Source organism: Sitodiplosis mosellana, unplaced genomic scaffold (assembly GCF_009176505.1).
Source record: "Sitodiplosis mosellana isolate CC-2019 unplaced genomic scaffold, AAFC_SMos_1.0 Smas_scaffold_1, whole genome shotgun sequence".
Taxonomy (NCBI): domain Eukaryota; kingdom Metazoa; phylum Arthropoda; class Insecta; order Diptera; family Cecidomyiidae; genus Sitodiplosis; species Sitodiplosis mosellana.
This window is the reverse complement of record NW_022595244.1, coordinates 364,835-380,003: the sequence shown is the minus strand read 5'-3', so window position 1 is coordinate 380,003 and position 15,169 is coordinate 364,835. Positions and strand designations below refer to the sequence as shown.

General features: G+C 37.3%; 2 protein-coding genes across 5 annotated transcripts in view; one reads left to right on the top strand and one right to left on the bottom strand.

Moving 5' to 3' along the window:
• LOC129580559 (uncharacterized) overlaps positions 1 to 11,812 on the top strand; it is a 32,813-nt gene extending 21,001 nt beyond the window's left edge. For all 4 annotated transcript variants that reach the window (XM_055471098.1, XM_055471100.1, XM_055471099.1 and 1 more), the window contains 7 exons: positions 1,242 to 1,411; positions 6,733 to 6,816; positions 7,631 to 7,768; positions 7,874 to 8,010; positions 8,106 to 10,151; positions 10,355 to 10,508; positions 10,604 to 11,812. In XM_055471098.1, coding sequence (XP_055327073.1) covers positions 1,247 to 1,411; positions 6,733 to 6,816; positions 7,631 to 7,768; positions 7,874 to 8,010; positions 8,106 to 10,151; positions 10,355 to 10,508; positions 10,604 to 10,741 — 2,862 coding nt within the window. In that variant the 5' untranslated portion in view covers positions 1,242 to 1,246 and the 3' untranslated portion in view covers positions 10,742 to 11,812. The remainder of the gene's footprint in view (positions 1 to 1,241; positions 1,412 to 6,732; positions 6,817 to 7,630; positions 7,769 to 7,873; positions 8,011 to 8,105; positions 10,152 to 10,354; positions 10,509 to 10,603) is intronic.
• A 791-nt stretch (positions 11,813 to 12,603) lies between these two features.
• LOC129580561 (1,5-anhydro-D-fructose reductase-like) lies at positions 12,604 to 14,851 on the bottom strand. The gene is made up of 7 exons (XM_055471102.1): positions 14,728 to 14,851; positions 14,516 to 14,608; positions 14,268 to 14,435; positions 13,944 to 14,196; positions 13,705 to 13,865; positions 13,442 to 13,639; positions 12,604 to 13,254 (listed from the first exon to the last, which is right to left on the bottom strand). Exons 1-7 carry the CDS (start codon positions 14,764 to 14,766, stop codon positions 13,060 to 13,062), a joined length of 1,107 nt encoding a protein of 368 aa, XP_055327077.1. The 5' UTR covers positions 14,767 to 14,851; the 3' UTR covers positions 12,604 to 13,059.
• Positions 14,852 to 15,169: the final 318 nt, after the last annotated feature.

Here is a 15,169-nt window from a genome sequence, read left to right as displayed (position 1 = left end):
GCTGCATGAAGGCTGAATAATTTATTTTGAATTCCGCACGCAATTCCAACGCGGCAAAATGCATCGAAACGAATCATTCGAGTATTCGAATCAAGCCCAATTTTTCCTTTTTTTATTGTAAGCCAAAAAATGAATGATAAATTCAATACGTTCAAAAAATGACGTCCACGGAAATGGTTTATCGGTCGCATGAAATGGCAATTACACGACTTGTAGCAAGCAGATACTGCATTTGTAATCTGAACACATCTCTGGCACGTTTGTGTTGAATAAAAAGCACGGTTATTTATCGATGAGAAGAAGCTTTGGCATTTATGCATCAAAATGCTCTTTAGCAGAATATTAATGATCGACGCGGCCCAGTCATAATGAAACTTGTTAAATAGGTGGGCGGGATACATGTGAATTTGTCAACACATACTTTTTAACGAGAACGGTGCGCACATAATTTGCAATCTAATGATGTGAACCGCTCAACGTCGTTTTTTCTCTCTTTTGAACGTGTCTTCATGCGAAATAATAATGACCGAGCGGAAAGTCCATGTTGTTTCGAAGAAATTTGTAGAAAAAAAATCCATTAAGAATCCACTTGATTATTTCAGAGGAGAGGCTGAAAAAAATATGACGAATAAATTGGTTCCTGTAGCGTTTCAGCCATAGGCTCGGATTAAAATTGAAGCATTTTAATACCTAATCTTCTCTAAATGACCCATGACTTCATCCACTCAACTTGCTCGCTAATAAGCGCTTCTGCGTTGGTTACGTTTCTTTTGCTTCAAATTTTATTTTTCTCTTTTTCAACGCATAATCTTCCTTTTCGGCATTTCATGTTCAGTCTTTTCGGTCGCCTGATTCATATCATTTGGAAAAATCAACAAAACACTAAAAATAAAATTCACTTGAAATTCTGTTCACGGATAACAAGTTTGACCACAAAGTTTAAACGAGAGAAGTAAGCCCAACAAAAACACAGTCGAGATGAAATCATTGTGTATAAATATTATGATCAGTCTGAAATATTCTCTGGAATTGATGACAGAATACACAATTTGAACTGAAAGCATTACGATCGTCGGTTGTTGTTGCTGTTTTTTTTCTTTTGTCATTGCATCTGTTTGTTGATTCACTTGTTGAATGTAAAACCCATTAAAAATGGTTTCACTTGAATTTGTTTCCATTTTAAGAATTTGTATGATAATTGTGTTTTTTCAATTTTTTTTCTTCTTCTTTTCTTTTTGCAGATAAGATGAGGCCCAGATTGATGAAACGAATGATGTGGTCTTACACGTTAGCGCTAATCGCTGTTTTGCTGGTACAGAATGCCGTTGGCCAGTCAAACTATGCATCGCATGCGAACAACGTCAACTACTTGGGTGAGGGTTTGCCCGGAGAAGCGACACTCGATGGAAAAGTAAGTAAAAAGAAAGAGAAAAATTATGGAATTTCAGCAAACAACGACGACGACGACAAAAAGAAGCATTCAACACCGCAAGCATTGCCGCTATTTCAATCTGTCGTGTCTATCGTGTCCGCGATTTTTTTTTCTGCCCCTTTTTTTCATTCGGTTCGGTTCGTTGTTTTCGTTCCGTATCATCACATTCTCGGTTAAATTGCAATGCGTTGTACGTATATTGGCTTGCAGCCGATCTGTGCTGCATCGAGAGATAACATGCTAAATAAATAATGCGTGTTGTAATAAATCTTATTTAATGTCGCTTGTAGACATTATGCAATCGCACATTGATAAATGCGTGCACGGTGGTTACTTTGGTGCGCGTTTTTTTCTTTCGCTTGTGTTGTACAGTTCACAGCTATGTACAAATTGAAACGGAAACGCGATAATGAAAGAACCAAATCCGAACACACGGCCAACATGAGCATTGCACGTTAATCGTTGCAAATGTATACAGTTTAACAAGAAAAAAATAAACGGCGATCAAAGGAATAAATGAAAAAAAGAAGCCGAATGAAACGAAGAAAAAGTTAGAAATAGTCAATGTAATTAAATCAAACGGTATCACCGTGAGTTCAGCTGAGAGCTGAATTGCGACTGCATTTCAATTACACTTTCATGCATCGGTTGACGAACGGAGCAGTCGGTTGCAATTAGAGGTCTGCTCTCGCAATTTCCCTACTTGCGATACTTTGATCATCGGAGACGTAGAAAGCCTGAACCGAGAATCTGGCTCAGTTGCATAATATTTCGATTATTACTTGTCGGCATCATGTCTCTTTCGATTCGAAAACATACATAAACATTTTTTTGTGCACTGGATAAGTGCAAGTTGCAATCAAAGACTCTTACAGCAGATTAAGAATGATTTATGAAAAAAAGGCGAACGAAGAATTCAACACGAAACATGAAATTGCAGATTGAACGAACATTCAACTCTGTAATTTGATTGCATAAGTGGCGTGCCAGAAGATGTTTCGGTGCGTGCGAATTCTAGAGTCATTTTCTATTGCATAATCTGATTCCGTGTAGTTGGTGCTGCTGCTGATGCCGCTTCTTCATTTTCCCGATTTAAGCGTGAAATTAAAGAAAAAAAAACGCAAAATCCTGACCGCATTATTGTAGCATCATGGTTTCATGCGAGTATTTTTGTTCCAGTGCAAATAGAGCTTTGTATGTGCGCGCGCGTTAAAATTGGCGTCTTTTTTTCACACTTTGATCACTGTGCGACACGGCATACGCCTTGTCGCTCGCAATGAAAGCCAATGAACTTAATTCATTATTTCTCGGCTAATTTTCTTCACGCTGTTCTCCCGCGACCGCTCTCCAGTGCATTTGGCATATTATATTGTGTCGACACACAGCAAAAGCAAATAGTCACACTCACACTCACAATTTAATGGAAAAGCTGGCTAGAGACACACACAAAAAACGGGGAAAAGAAAAATGTGTGCAGTGCATGGTGGAAGTAGGAACGTTTGATGAATTATGTGATGTGTAACCAACGGGCACAACGACAACATTCTCAACGTGCGTTCTGTGTTTTTGTGTGTGACGTCTCTCTTGTGGCCGCTCGCCCTGATCATTCCTTCACTTATGCGCACATGAATTATTGTGCTCGATCTGTATGCGCCTAAATGGAGTGTATGGCGTAACGAAGAGATTGCCGAGCATTTTATTTGCAATCACGGCAACGGTGCGCTGTTTCAGGCTTCTGCCATAGTCTTTCAATAACTGACGATATTTGAATGAAATGACACCGGCCTCAATACTGATTACACTCTCTGCGCCTCGAACAAATTCGCCGCACATTTGATGGTTCGGACCATCGTGGGTGAACACGAACAAAAAGATGCACACACAACACACTGCATGCAATATCACATGATTCAATCGCTTGCCAATGCAACACACGAAAAATTGTTGAATATTTTAATGCGAATATGTCTTAAATCATTTTTCCGACACATGAAAAACACACGTTGACGGAACCAACCGAGCCAATCTACAATCATAAATTTCAACGAAAACACACACACGAAACAAACAAACCAAAACCATTTGAAACAAACAACTTGAGCGAGAGAGAGATTTTATTACACCTACACTCAAATAAATTGGTTCAATATAAATTATTTCGACATGTTTAATAAGTTGCAAGCGCGAACCTCGAAGACAGCACACATTTGTATATCAATGAAGGAATAGAAGAAGAAGAAAAAATTGTGAACGACACGCGAATAAATCGCAAATTAATAAAATAAATTCTTTGTGGCGCGCGAGCACTCGTTCGCAAACCGTCTCGATTAATAACATATTCTTGTAGATTTCAATTCATAATTCATCTTTGCTTCAACCAAAAAAACGAGTAATTGAAAACAGGAAAAACGAATTTGAAAGAATCTTTTAAATTGAATTTGGCATAGAATATTCTCAAAGCTAAAAATAAACAAACCTAAAACGAAACGATATCCCGTGGCATTTGTAGCAATGGAAAGTACTCGCGGGCAAACAATAAACACAAAGAAAAAAACAATCCTTATAGGAAATTCCACACGTGATTACTTTGTTAATTTTTGTTTCCAATTAAGAAAATGTGTGCTAATTGAAAAATTTCACTTTGTCATGTCGACGCATTTTTGCATTTAATTGAAAAATTCTAACTAATAACGAGAGTTGAGCGAAATTGTCTACGACTCAATTACAATTCATTTCACATTCAAAAGCAATGTTTACACATCGGTGAATCACGCATATTACATATAAATAAAGGTGAATATATCGCGCTGACGACTAATTAACATGAATCAGACGCTTAAAAAGAATCAATCATGAGTTCATCGAAATTGAATTGAGCCTCTGTTCAATTTGAAATTCTCGTGTTATTACGTGTGCCTATGTGTGTATGTTATGTGGTGAACACAAAGCTTCTATTATAAATTACCTGTCAATTATTTCGATTAGCCTGGCTGAGCATCAATGCAATGTACTGCTGTGTTCTCAGTTATGACAAAGACGTGTGGCAAGGAAATAAGCATTGAGAATAGAAATGAATGAATGAAAAAAATAAATGAAATTGCAAATGGGTTTTCGAAACGGTCGGCTGAAACAAAAAGTAATTAAATTGGCCGATGGATAGATGGGAAAAAAGCGAGGGAACTTAAGAACTTAATCTGAAAAATGAAAAGTGATCACCAAATAGACGACGGATGGAAAATCTTGAAAACCATTTCTATGCGATGCAATGTCAATTAGCAAAAATGATAAAAACAACACGACTGAGCTTGGGCTTGGCTTCGGTTGTGCTCTGGCTGACATGGGAAGAAGATAAATAACTCGGTTTAATTAAATGTTTTACTACTTCTTTGTCTGTTATTTTCCATGTTCTTTGACCACGGCTGTTGCCTGTTGTAAATGTTATTATTGTTTTTTCTGCTTCGATTCTTTATGTTCAGCCAGTTCATTACGGCCGATGAGGCGGTAACGTAATGAAATCGTTCACTGAATTTTGATAAATTGGCTTTAAAAGTGACGTTCCAAACTGAAAATACTATGTCTAACCTTGAAATTAGCTTTCAACCGACTGGCACACGACTACCTACCATATACAGGATGGTCTTTAATTAATCGTTGTTCAGGGTCTTTGACATTGACATTAGATTCAATTTCGATAGCTATCTGACGATCAAAGCACCACAATTGCTAAACTATCTAACTCCATTCTAGAGATTTTGAATCGATAGTGTCGGCGTATTTCGCGTATTATTACCAACCTAATGAACGATTGTCATCGAATTAAAAGCAAAGAAAAATCTATTCGTTGAATTGGAGAAGCAAGCAAAAACAAAAGAGAAAGAAAAACGGAAGAACAACAAGAAGTTTCTGTTAGACATAGTAGAAAGATGGCAAAGAAGATTCGTCAAACTAGCTCGTGAACATGACAAAATGACATTTTCTTGGCACGGCAAATGGATTAAAAGTGCTTACCCATTTTGTAATTCGATTTTTACACACATGTGCTCGGAAATTTTATGAGTTGTGTCGGGTGTCGGGCGTACAACAAACAAATAGGATTGAATTATCATGTGCATGTATCATCATTATTTAGCAAATGCAGATGCATGTACATTGTACAAAGAGTCGAAGACGATTTTACAATGTGATGTGGGAATAAAAGAATGCACGGGTTCAAGCAAGCCATTTAAATTGTCGCGCAATCAACGTTTGTATCGTTGCAGAATTTAATTGTGGTCACATTGTTCATTGAACGCATGCATATTGCATATTTCATTAGAACACAAAATTACCAGCTATTTTATGCGATGTTGTTGCTTTTTTTCTCAATCTCTTTTCCCACATCTAACTCGTTTCGTTTTTGCCGGAGCAAAAATCTTGGGAAATTGTTTGACATTAGCGTTGAACTGAATGACGGCAAGCGCAAGGGAGAGACAGCTTAGTGACAGCCGTAAAACAAGCGGAATGTTGATATTTGCATTCTACCTATCAATTATTATGTTACAATTATTTAATCAAAGCCACCATTTGATTCGATGAAGTGAGGTATTAGGAAAATGTGACACGCATTAGCTTTAATTGAAATATAGCACTGCAAATAAGTGCGACATTTGTGACATTCTCATTGCATTGCATTGCATTAAATTTAGAATTGCTCTGTTCCCACTTGATGCCACAAACCAAAACGATATTCCTCATTTTTCCATATGATTTCGTGTATACCAATCGGTCTTGCCATTTGCTTTCTTACTTTCCAATTCCGTTTTCGTTCAACCAAATCCAATATTCGCCGATTTGGCCTGACAACGATCAGGGAAATTGAACCGTTACAATTTTCATTTTGTCAACCATTTGGCTTCTAGATGACTTTTTCCACCCTATATCAAAGAGATTTGTGCCCATTTGCACTCGTAGATAATTCCGAAAAATTAATGTAACGCATGAAACAAGTAACTGTCAGTTGACTTCATAGATAAATTGTTTTTGTATGCAATGTGCCGTGGTAAATTTGTATCTCTTTTGTGAATTATGTGTTTCGCTAAATTTCAAAAACTATATTTAACACGATCATGTTGTGCTTGAATAATTGCATCAGCGCATCATCACTTCATGTGTCGCTCAACATGCAACATTTTGCTATCTGTGTGCGCGCTCTCGAATATTATTTTTGGACGTTTTCACATAGAAAATTTACGACATTTTCCTTGTTCATTATAAATGATGATCATAAATTTATACTTGAATTGGTTATTTTCTCATTGCAGGTCACAAAATTAGACGATTTAAGCCCGATCATCTTTTTGAATCGAACAAAAGCGTATTTGAATTGTGCAGCTGGCTCGATGCAGGTGAGTTGTTTGATGGATTTATACGACCGTTGTCGTTATTGACAGCGTTGTGCGTGGCCGATGCAAATTCGGTTTAGTTCATTGGTTGGTGGAATGACAATGTAATATAGTGGGCTTAGCAGTTTTTTTTCTCGACAATGTAATACTTTTACATGATGTCATTTCATTAGATGTTTTTGTGTCGAGAAGAAAGACGCTTTTTAACTTCATTTGGCTTTCACATTTTTCTTTTAATGACTGCGAAATTCACAGCGGATAAGTGACTTTTAATCATCGACATCAATCAAATTATCTAACTAAAAAGTTTATTGACTGTAATTACAACAACGGAGAGAAAAAGTAGAGAAATAATCAATGGGACACATTGCAAAAACAACGATGATAGCAATTTATGGAGCGAGTTAATTCATTATCGTTTATTAAACAATTTTCTGGCACTTATTATTCGCATGCTGTAAAACAACAATAACAGCAAGACACATGTGAATACCAACGATTCTGTTTACCATATCCACGCACCCATCACCACAAGACTACATTTTTTCAAGCCATACAACAGCGCACCTACTCTATTATTCAATTATTTCATCATTGCGCTCGAGAGTAAAATCAAAACCACAAAAAAAAACAACAAGGTCATCAACTAATGGTTTTTATGAGCCCATTTTTTCATCGTTATTGATCTCGAATAACGCACTGCATGGCTCTACTCAAATGAATAAATAGAGCAACTGAATACTTTGCCTAAAGGCGTTCATTTGCATATTTGGCATTTTAATTGAATCTACATTTTTATTGTTTACCGATACGATAGATTGAAATGAAATTCGCTGAACCATTTTTCGGATTGGCCTACGCTGATTTTGACCGAAATAGTGCTTGCCAAACGTTGGGCAAAGGCGACTTGAACGTACGATTGGAACTTCCCTTGAAAGGATGTGGAACGAAACAGGTGCGGTTTTAATTTTATTTACTTTTCACACAATATTCGAATATTTGTCAGCTATTGAATTTGATTGAGTGCTAAACTGTAACGAAATCTGAATTTTTCTCACAGGAACCACAAAGAGTGTTCACAAACAATATTGTTGTTCGTTTTCACCCTGGTCTTGAAATGGACGGAGATGAAATTATCACAATTGTTTGCCGATACCCACCGCCCGTTGCTCCACTGCCAGCTGCACCACCTGCACCGTAAGCATCTTCAATCTTTTAAAAGTAATCAAAAAAACTCTTTAGAATTTTGACTAATTTCGCTATTTTTTTTTCTTCTTTTTCCAAATGAACAGAATTGGACCACCAATCAGTGCTGTTGTCGGGCCGCCATTGAAAGGCGCTCAACTGTTGTTCATCGTGTGTGCAATTATGTTTTTGACACTGTTGTTGCTCGGCTTAGGTGTTTCATACTACTGTTTGAGCCGACGAACGATTCCAGTTGTACGCCGCTTGCCAATGTCAATCGGATCTGGATCCGAAATCACGAAATTGAGCAGCAGCACATACGGTCAAGTACCACCGTTGGAAGGCTTGAAAGCACCACATATTATACCTCGTGCGCATGCAATCGTTGGTGCTTTACCAAGCACTTCAAGCAGCGATGACAACCCATTGATTCCATCGGATTATCCAAGTGAATCACATTCCGAAGTCGAAATTGACACTCGCTCACTGCCAGGTAGCTCGGGTGGAAGTTACGACAATCAAGCGTACATTCAAGATAATTCGAGCATTTACAGTGAACACTACGGTCACACCCAAGAATTCCAAACAGCCAATGCAATGGCCCAGCAATCGTTGGTGTCTCGTCTTCCGATCGCTGTTAAGGAACCATCGCCAACATTCGATGTTCAAGTGCGAGTGAAACGGCAAGCACCACAAGCTCCGCTATCGTCATTCTCATCGGACACCGAAAGTCTTGGCACAAGCGTTCTTGATCGAAATAATTTGTCAACGATTATGGAATCACACGAAGATCGCGAAAGCGTGATAACGATCGATTCATTGCCACAAGATGTTGCACGCAGTCAATTCACCTATGTACCCGAATTGCATCCAATACCTCGATATGAACATCCACCGATCACAACTGTTTCGAAAACATACAAAGAAACAACGGAAGAACGCTGGGCCGCAGATTATCCTGATTCCGTGCCACCGAGATCGATTCCAGAGACTCGTAGCGTTGTTTCGACTGACACCAGACACGATATGCATTCGATTAGTGAAATGGTGGACACAACGCATTTGTATCAATCAACAGCTTTGCCAGATGAAGAAGTTGAACATTTGCCCGAACCGCCAATCGTTGCACGCAAACCTGAAATCACCTCGCATCTCGTCGACGACGTATTCTTGCGCACAATCACCGAAAAGACAACCATTGAAGATATTGAGAAATACAAGCGTATGGTCACCGAATATAAAGCTAAACCAGCACCGAATCCAACTTGGGATGTTACAATTCGCAACTATCCAACTCAAGACAAACCACAATGGGAAGACTTTTCGGATATATCAAGTGCTCCGTCGGTTCAAATTGAACCGGTTAAGTATACACAGCCACCTCAAACTTATATCGATGCAACTGGCGAAAAACTTACTAGTCCTGAGCTTGTGGGCAACATGAAACCGATTGAAATTCCACCCGAAGACAAAGCCGTGCCCAATTGGGACGTATTGATTCGTATTCTGGAAAACCAGGAAGAAACAACGGAGGAAATTTCAACAACGAGAACCACAATGTCAAGACCAATGCCAGTGCCAGCACCAGCACCAATTCAAATTCCAGATGATACCAGCTCAACGCATTCGCAAACCAATCAACACGTTTTGCAACGTCAAATCAGCTACGATGATAAGATCAAGTGGCGCGATATCATCACCACTGAATCTACCCTGCGAACGATGCTCACTGAAGCTGTTGTCCGAGAAGATTTTGAGCGTATCCGCAGCGATACGAGATATGAAACAATATTCGAACCACAAACATGGGATGTTATCATTCGCATCTTAGCACCGCCAGACGATGTTGAATTGCGCATGCCAAAACGCAACCGCAAGAAGGAACCATGGGATACACGATCACGCCGTAGCTCACTGCCAACTTTGTACGAATACGACAGCGATGGTGGTTCATCGGTTCGAACCATTCCACAAGATATGCTTCCGACGGGCAGCTCCAACACTTATCAATATCCACCACAGTCACGAAGAACATCACGCTCGTCATACAATGCCGAAAACGTCGACATGCGATCGATGACTGAAGTTTTAGTCGACTTTGGCCGTCCCGAATCTGATAACGTATCTGACGTTAGCTCATTCTATCCAAACAGGTTTGTGAATATTTTGAATTGAATTTTAAATGTTTTCAATTCATTTTCGGATATCTTTCATCTCGATTCTCTTAACGAATTAGTTTTTTATTTGAAAATTTAATTCAATTCGTTTTTTTTATTTAACTTTGACGGTTTTGACATAACAAAGTTATATTTTTGCCATTTTTCCTGTTTTGATATTTATAATCTGTGTTTTTCAGATATTACGATGATGATCCATATGACAGACGATCGATTCAACGTTCATTGAGCCAACCTAGTCTCGCTCGTTCAGCGACCGAGTTCACTGAACGCTGGGTCATCCCAGATGATGTGTCCGAAGACTCAGAATCACCACGGAATAGTAATCGTTTGGTATGTATTGTATACTCCTGACCACCGTAGCCATAGAATTGTGCTTTTTCTCAAAGTAATTTTGGATTTTAATCATTTGACTTGCTCATTTGCAGACAACATTCCAGCCTCGCGTACGTCGCCCACAGCATGTAATCACCGAAACTCAGTATATGCAGCAGAGTTCATCATCATTCCAAGCAACAAGTACCACATCGCCACCAAAAGAGTGGTACGGTAATAACTCAAAGTAGATAGTGCATGGGAAAAAATAAATAAATGTCAAACAGTGACGATGTGCCAATTAAGATTGTACTCCGTTTAGAATCCGAAACGAAATAGTTTAATCGAACGATCAAACAGTTACTTTTTCTGCATATAAATAGACTAGTCCACGATTGAGCGGATTTAATTTTATGAAAAAAAAAAATTACTGCCAATAAAGCTGCGACTCATATATTTTCATTTCGTACGAAATTCCATTCTTCAAAACAGAAATCTATACGTCGTCTGTCAATATGGATTTTAAGGATTATCCCGTTCTCTTTTTCTTTAATTGTATTAACGTGATGCTGTGATAAAAAACAAAATCCATATTTTCACTGCGTTTGCACTGACGCATTCTCTAATTACGGAGCCCATTAGTCAGCAAAGTCAAACTTTTTTTTGTAATCGAAAGACAACAAATAGGAGAACAATTACATTTAGAGTAGGTGGAGGGACTCAAATGCAATCTCTTACGAAAATTCTCTCGCTTAGTAGTTTCCACTTGTGTTAGCAAATTATTATATATTTTTTTGGTTTGAAGCTAAATTATTGAAAAAGAAATTCAATTTCGAGAAGTAGAATGAAGAAAAATTCCGATGTGCCTTTTCGAACATATTGTTATAAGGAAAATAGAAATTGTTTAGTTTACAAAATTTACGTAATTCGAATGAAATAGAAATTGATCCACGTAACAACTTGCTTAATCACATAATAGATTTTTAAGATTATCTCTTTTTTCGACCCAAATTCCTGGAGAACCGAATCACAATCAACAACAAAAATTCTATTTATAGGAACAACGACAAACAAATCCATACTCTAACATAAATATCCTATCTTAAGCAACTCAAATGCAGTAGATTTACTAACTATAATACACTACGGTTGAATACAATTTTTATCATAATGTAATTGCAACGGATTCAATGAACCGTTCCCGATGAGCGGCAGAAAATAGTTGTTAAAACAATACAAATCACATAGAAAATTGTTCACGAATACATGTTTGTTTTGTCAACACTTTTTATATGAATAAATTTATTACTAATTCTATATCATCTGCACTGTTTTTCTTTTTTTTTTCTTTTTTAGTGTCATTATTTCCTATTTTCAACTTTTCCATACAGCGACTGTAAATATTATTCATTAGGAAAACAATTTCGACAGTTCAAGTGACCTCTATATATTATTACCGGCTTCCGAAAATAGAATTATTTAATCTCTGCTTTATAAAATATCAACTCTGAGCTTCAATTTCATTAATTCTCGCTTTGATTATCGTCATGCAATACCATTTTTATCGATTTGATCCAGAAACGTATCATCATGCAAAGAATGCAATATAAATCGGGTGTCAATAATAAAGCTCCAGTAGTTTATTTTGACTTCAGAGCTAAAAGTGAAAATGATTTGGTTATTCTACATGTTGGCCATCGGTATTATCCTCTACACTTTTCACAGTGTCTTCTTCAATGAAGTTCAACCCGATCGGATTGAAATATTGAACTCTACGTATTCGGGTGTCTTCAATTTCACACAGTTAAAAATTGATAGGTTGGATCATAGAACCCATGCTCTTCAATCAGACGTTGATATTTTAATTGATGTGGATGATGATTGGGAGATTGAGACGTATTTCTATTACAATCGCTTCAACGACATCAACTACGTCAAAACACCGATTCAAATTTTAAGAGCTAAATTATGTAATGTGTTAGAAAGATTTCGGCCGTTCATCGCTTTTGATGCAACGAAAAATGTAACTAATTTTCCAGCACCATCGTTTGGTAGGCGAATTTGTCCTATTAAAGCGGTAATACGAATGTCTTCATTCAAATATACATACGATCTACTGTAAAAATTTATTCGACAGGGTCGGTATTGGACTAAGGATCTGCCAATAGCTGCCAGCAAAGTGCCGGCAATATTTTTGCCCGGATTTTGGAAAGAAGAAATTATTTTTCATTACAAAAATGCAAAAATAGCCACTCTAAATGTATATATGAGAATCCATCATTTCGAAGTGTCTTTAGGATTTTAGTTTTCAAAAAATGGTGGTGTGAAAATCGTATACTTGTTCAACTATAAATAAGTACAGCTGATTGCGTTTTGAATATAGAAACTCGTTAAATCCCTTTTTTTGTAATATTCCGTTTCTTCAAACTGGCAAGGTATATAAAGATGGAAAAAGATTTTATGTTACGTTTTTAAGTCAAGTTTATTGAAATATTTTTATTGGGTCGATTAATAAAGAGATTAAAATATAGAACAATTCATGTATGCAAAGTCTTTTCTTCAGTGATGCCTAAAACTCAATGTTGAATGGATAGTATTTACTGTCTTGATCCCCTTCATATGCAATTAGGCGATGGTTGTTATTCAAAGTGCGCATGATTTGCATGTCACTATCGCTTAGCTCGAAGTCAAAAATGTTAAAGTTTTCGCGAATGCGATTTTTGTTTGTTGATTTTGGAATAACTGAACCTGCTCCGTTTTGGATCTGAAATCAAAAAATGAGAATTTAATTCTTGCCTCAAACAAGACTCGATGAAATCCATAGATAGGTAACGAATGTCTCTGACATTTCACTAGTAGTGAAGCTGTCACTAGCACGAGTCACATTTGATTACATTGTTTAAATAAAAATTAGCCCGTGTTTTATGAAATCAAACGTATACGAAGCTTACCGTGTATCGTAGGATGATTTGAGCTGGTGTTTTTTGATATTTTTTCGCCAAATCCGAGACTCTCGAGTCAGAGATAGCCAATCGCTGGCCTCCCGGCGTGTGTGGCCTGCCTAACGGTGAATAAGCAGTAATCGTCATGTTTCTAGCAGCGCTGAATTTGATAAGATTGACTTGATTCAGATTCGGGTGACATTCAACCTGTTATCGATAGTTATCTTTGATTGGTTTTTCTCTTGCAATTTTGAATAGACGATAGTAGTAACCTGGTTTGTGACCGGTTTAATCGTAGCGATTGACAGCACACGATCAGTTTGCTCACTGTTGAAGTTTGATATGCCGATACTTCGCACGCGACCACTTTGCACCAATTTTTCCATCGCTCTCCAAGTATCCACATAGTCAATATCAGCCTTCGCCGTTTTGCCTAGAGTAAATATTTGTTGAGTGTAACCACCATTGATCAAAAAGCAAATTATTATCTTAAAATTGTCGGGTAGTTTACAGAAAAGTCTAGTCGCACTAAAAACATGATACAGTATCTGTGATGTTAAACATCGAATGCTTGAACCATCTTCGAATGGAAATACATAGAATGCATTCACATCGCCCGGAGGGAGACGACTGTTCTCCACCACACGACTGTACGCTATTGGATAATGTAATAAATATAAATCGATGTAGCCCAAGTCCAAGTTGTCGAATGATCGTTGAAAAGCCTTCTCCACAAATTCGTCATCATGAAACGTGTTCCACAACTGTATTTGAATTAAATCTGAATGAATTTTGTTTTCGAACAAATTGAATTATTAGATGGAAGGAATTTTACTTTAGTCGTAATAAAAATGTCTTCTCGCTTTATCACGCCTTCTTGAATTTTTGCTTTAACTGCATTTCCAACTTCAGCTTCGTTTCCGTACAGAAATGCCGTATCAATATGACGATAACCAGCGTCGATAGCGTCTTTCACGGCTTGTCCAACTTCACCGGACGTTGACTGAAAATTATCAAATTACACAGAAAAAGTAACCATCACTTCGACTCCCAATTAAATTGAACCAACTATGGATAGATCACCTCAAATGTCCCTAGGCCAATCACAGGCATTTCGTAGCCATTGTTCAATCGAACTGTTGGAGCCAGCTTCGATTCACCAACAATTATTAACATCTTTTGCAAGAAGAAAAATTGAAAACGATTTTTATTTGCAATTTGTATATTTTAAAGGAAAACACGTAATGAGCCAAAAAACACTGTGGCATCTCAAACACAAATTCAAATTAATTTACCAGAAATGTGATTGCCACACTTATTCTTATGCGAACCATCACTAAAACTTGGGTTCAGTTTGAAGAAAATGCACAAAGTACTTCTGTACTCCAATCAACTTGGACAAAGACTGAAACTTCCAACGGTTCAACACCAATAAATACACTCGCTGAACAGCAAGCAAAGAATATTATAGATATTACAAGTGCAATTTTTTATTTAAAAAGAAGATGCTGGGCTTGAAACCGGTATCAACAAGCTTTGAATCTAACTAGTAAACCTGTGCTGTTTCACCATTTTTCTCCAGGAATTACATTCCATTATTTTTTTATGAAATTGAAAAAAAAACTTGAAAATATATAACTCCATTTTTTAGTAAGCGAATTTTATATAGTGAATCGGTTAGGACTATTCGAAAGTTTCAATCACACGCCTATAATCTCGCATTTAATTAAATGTGTG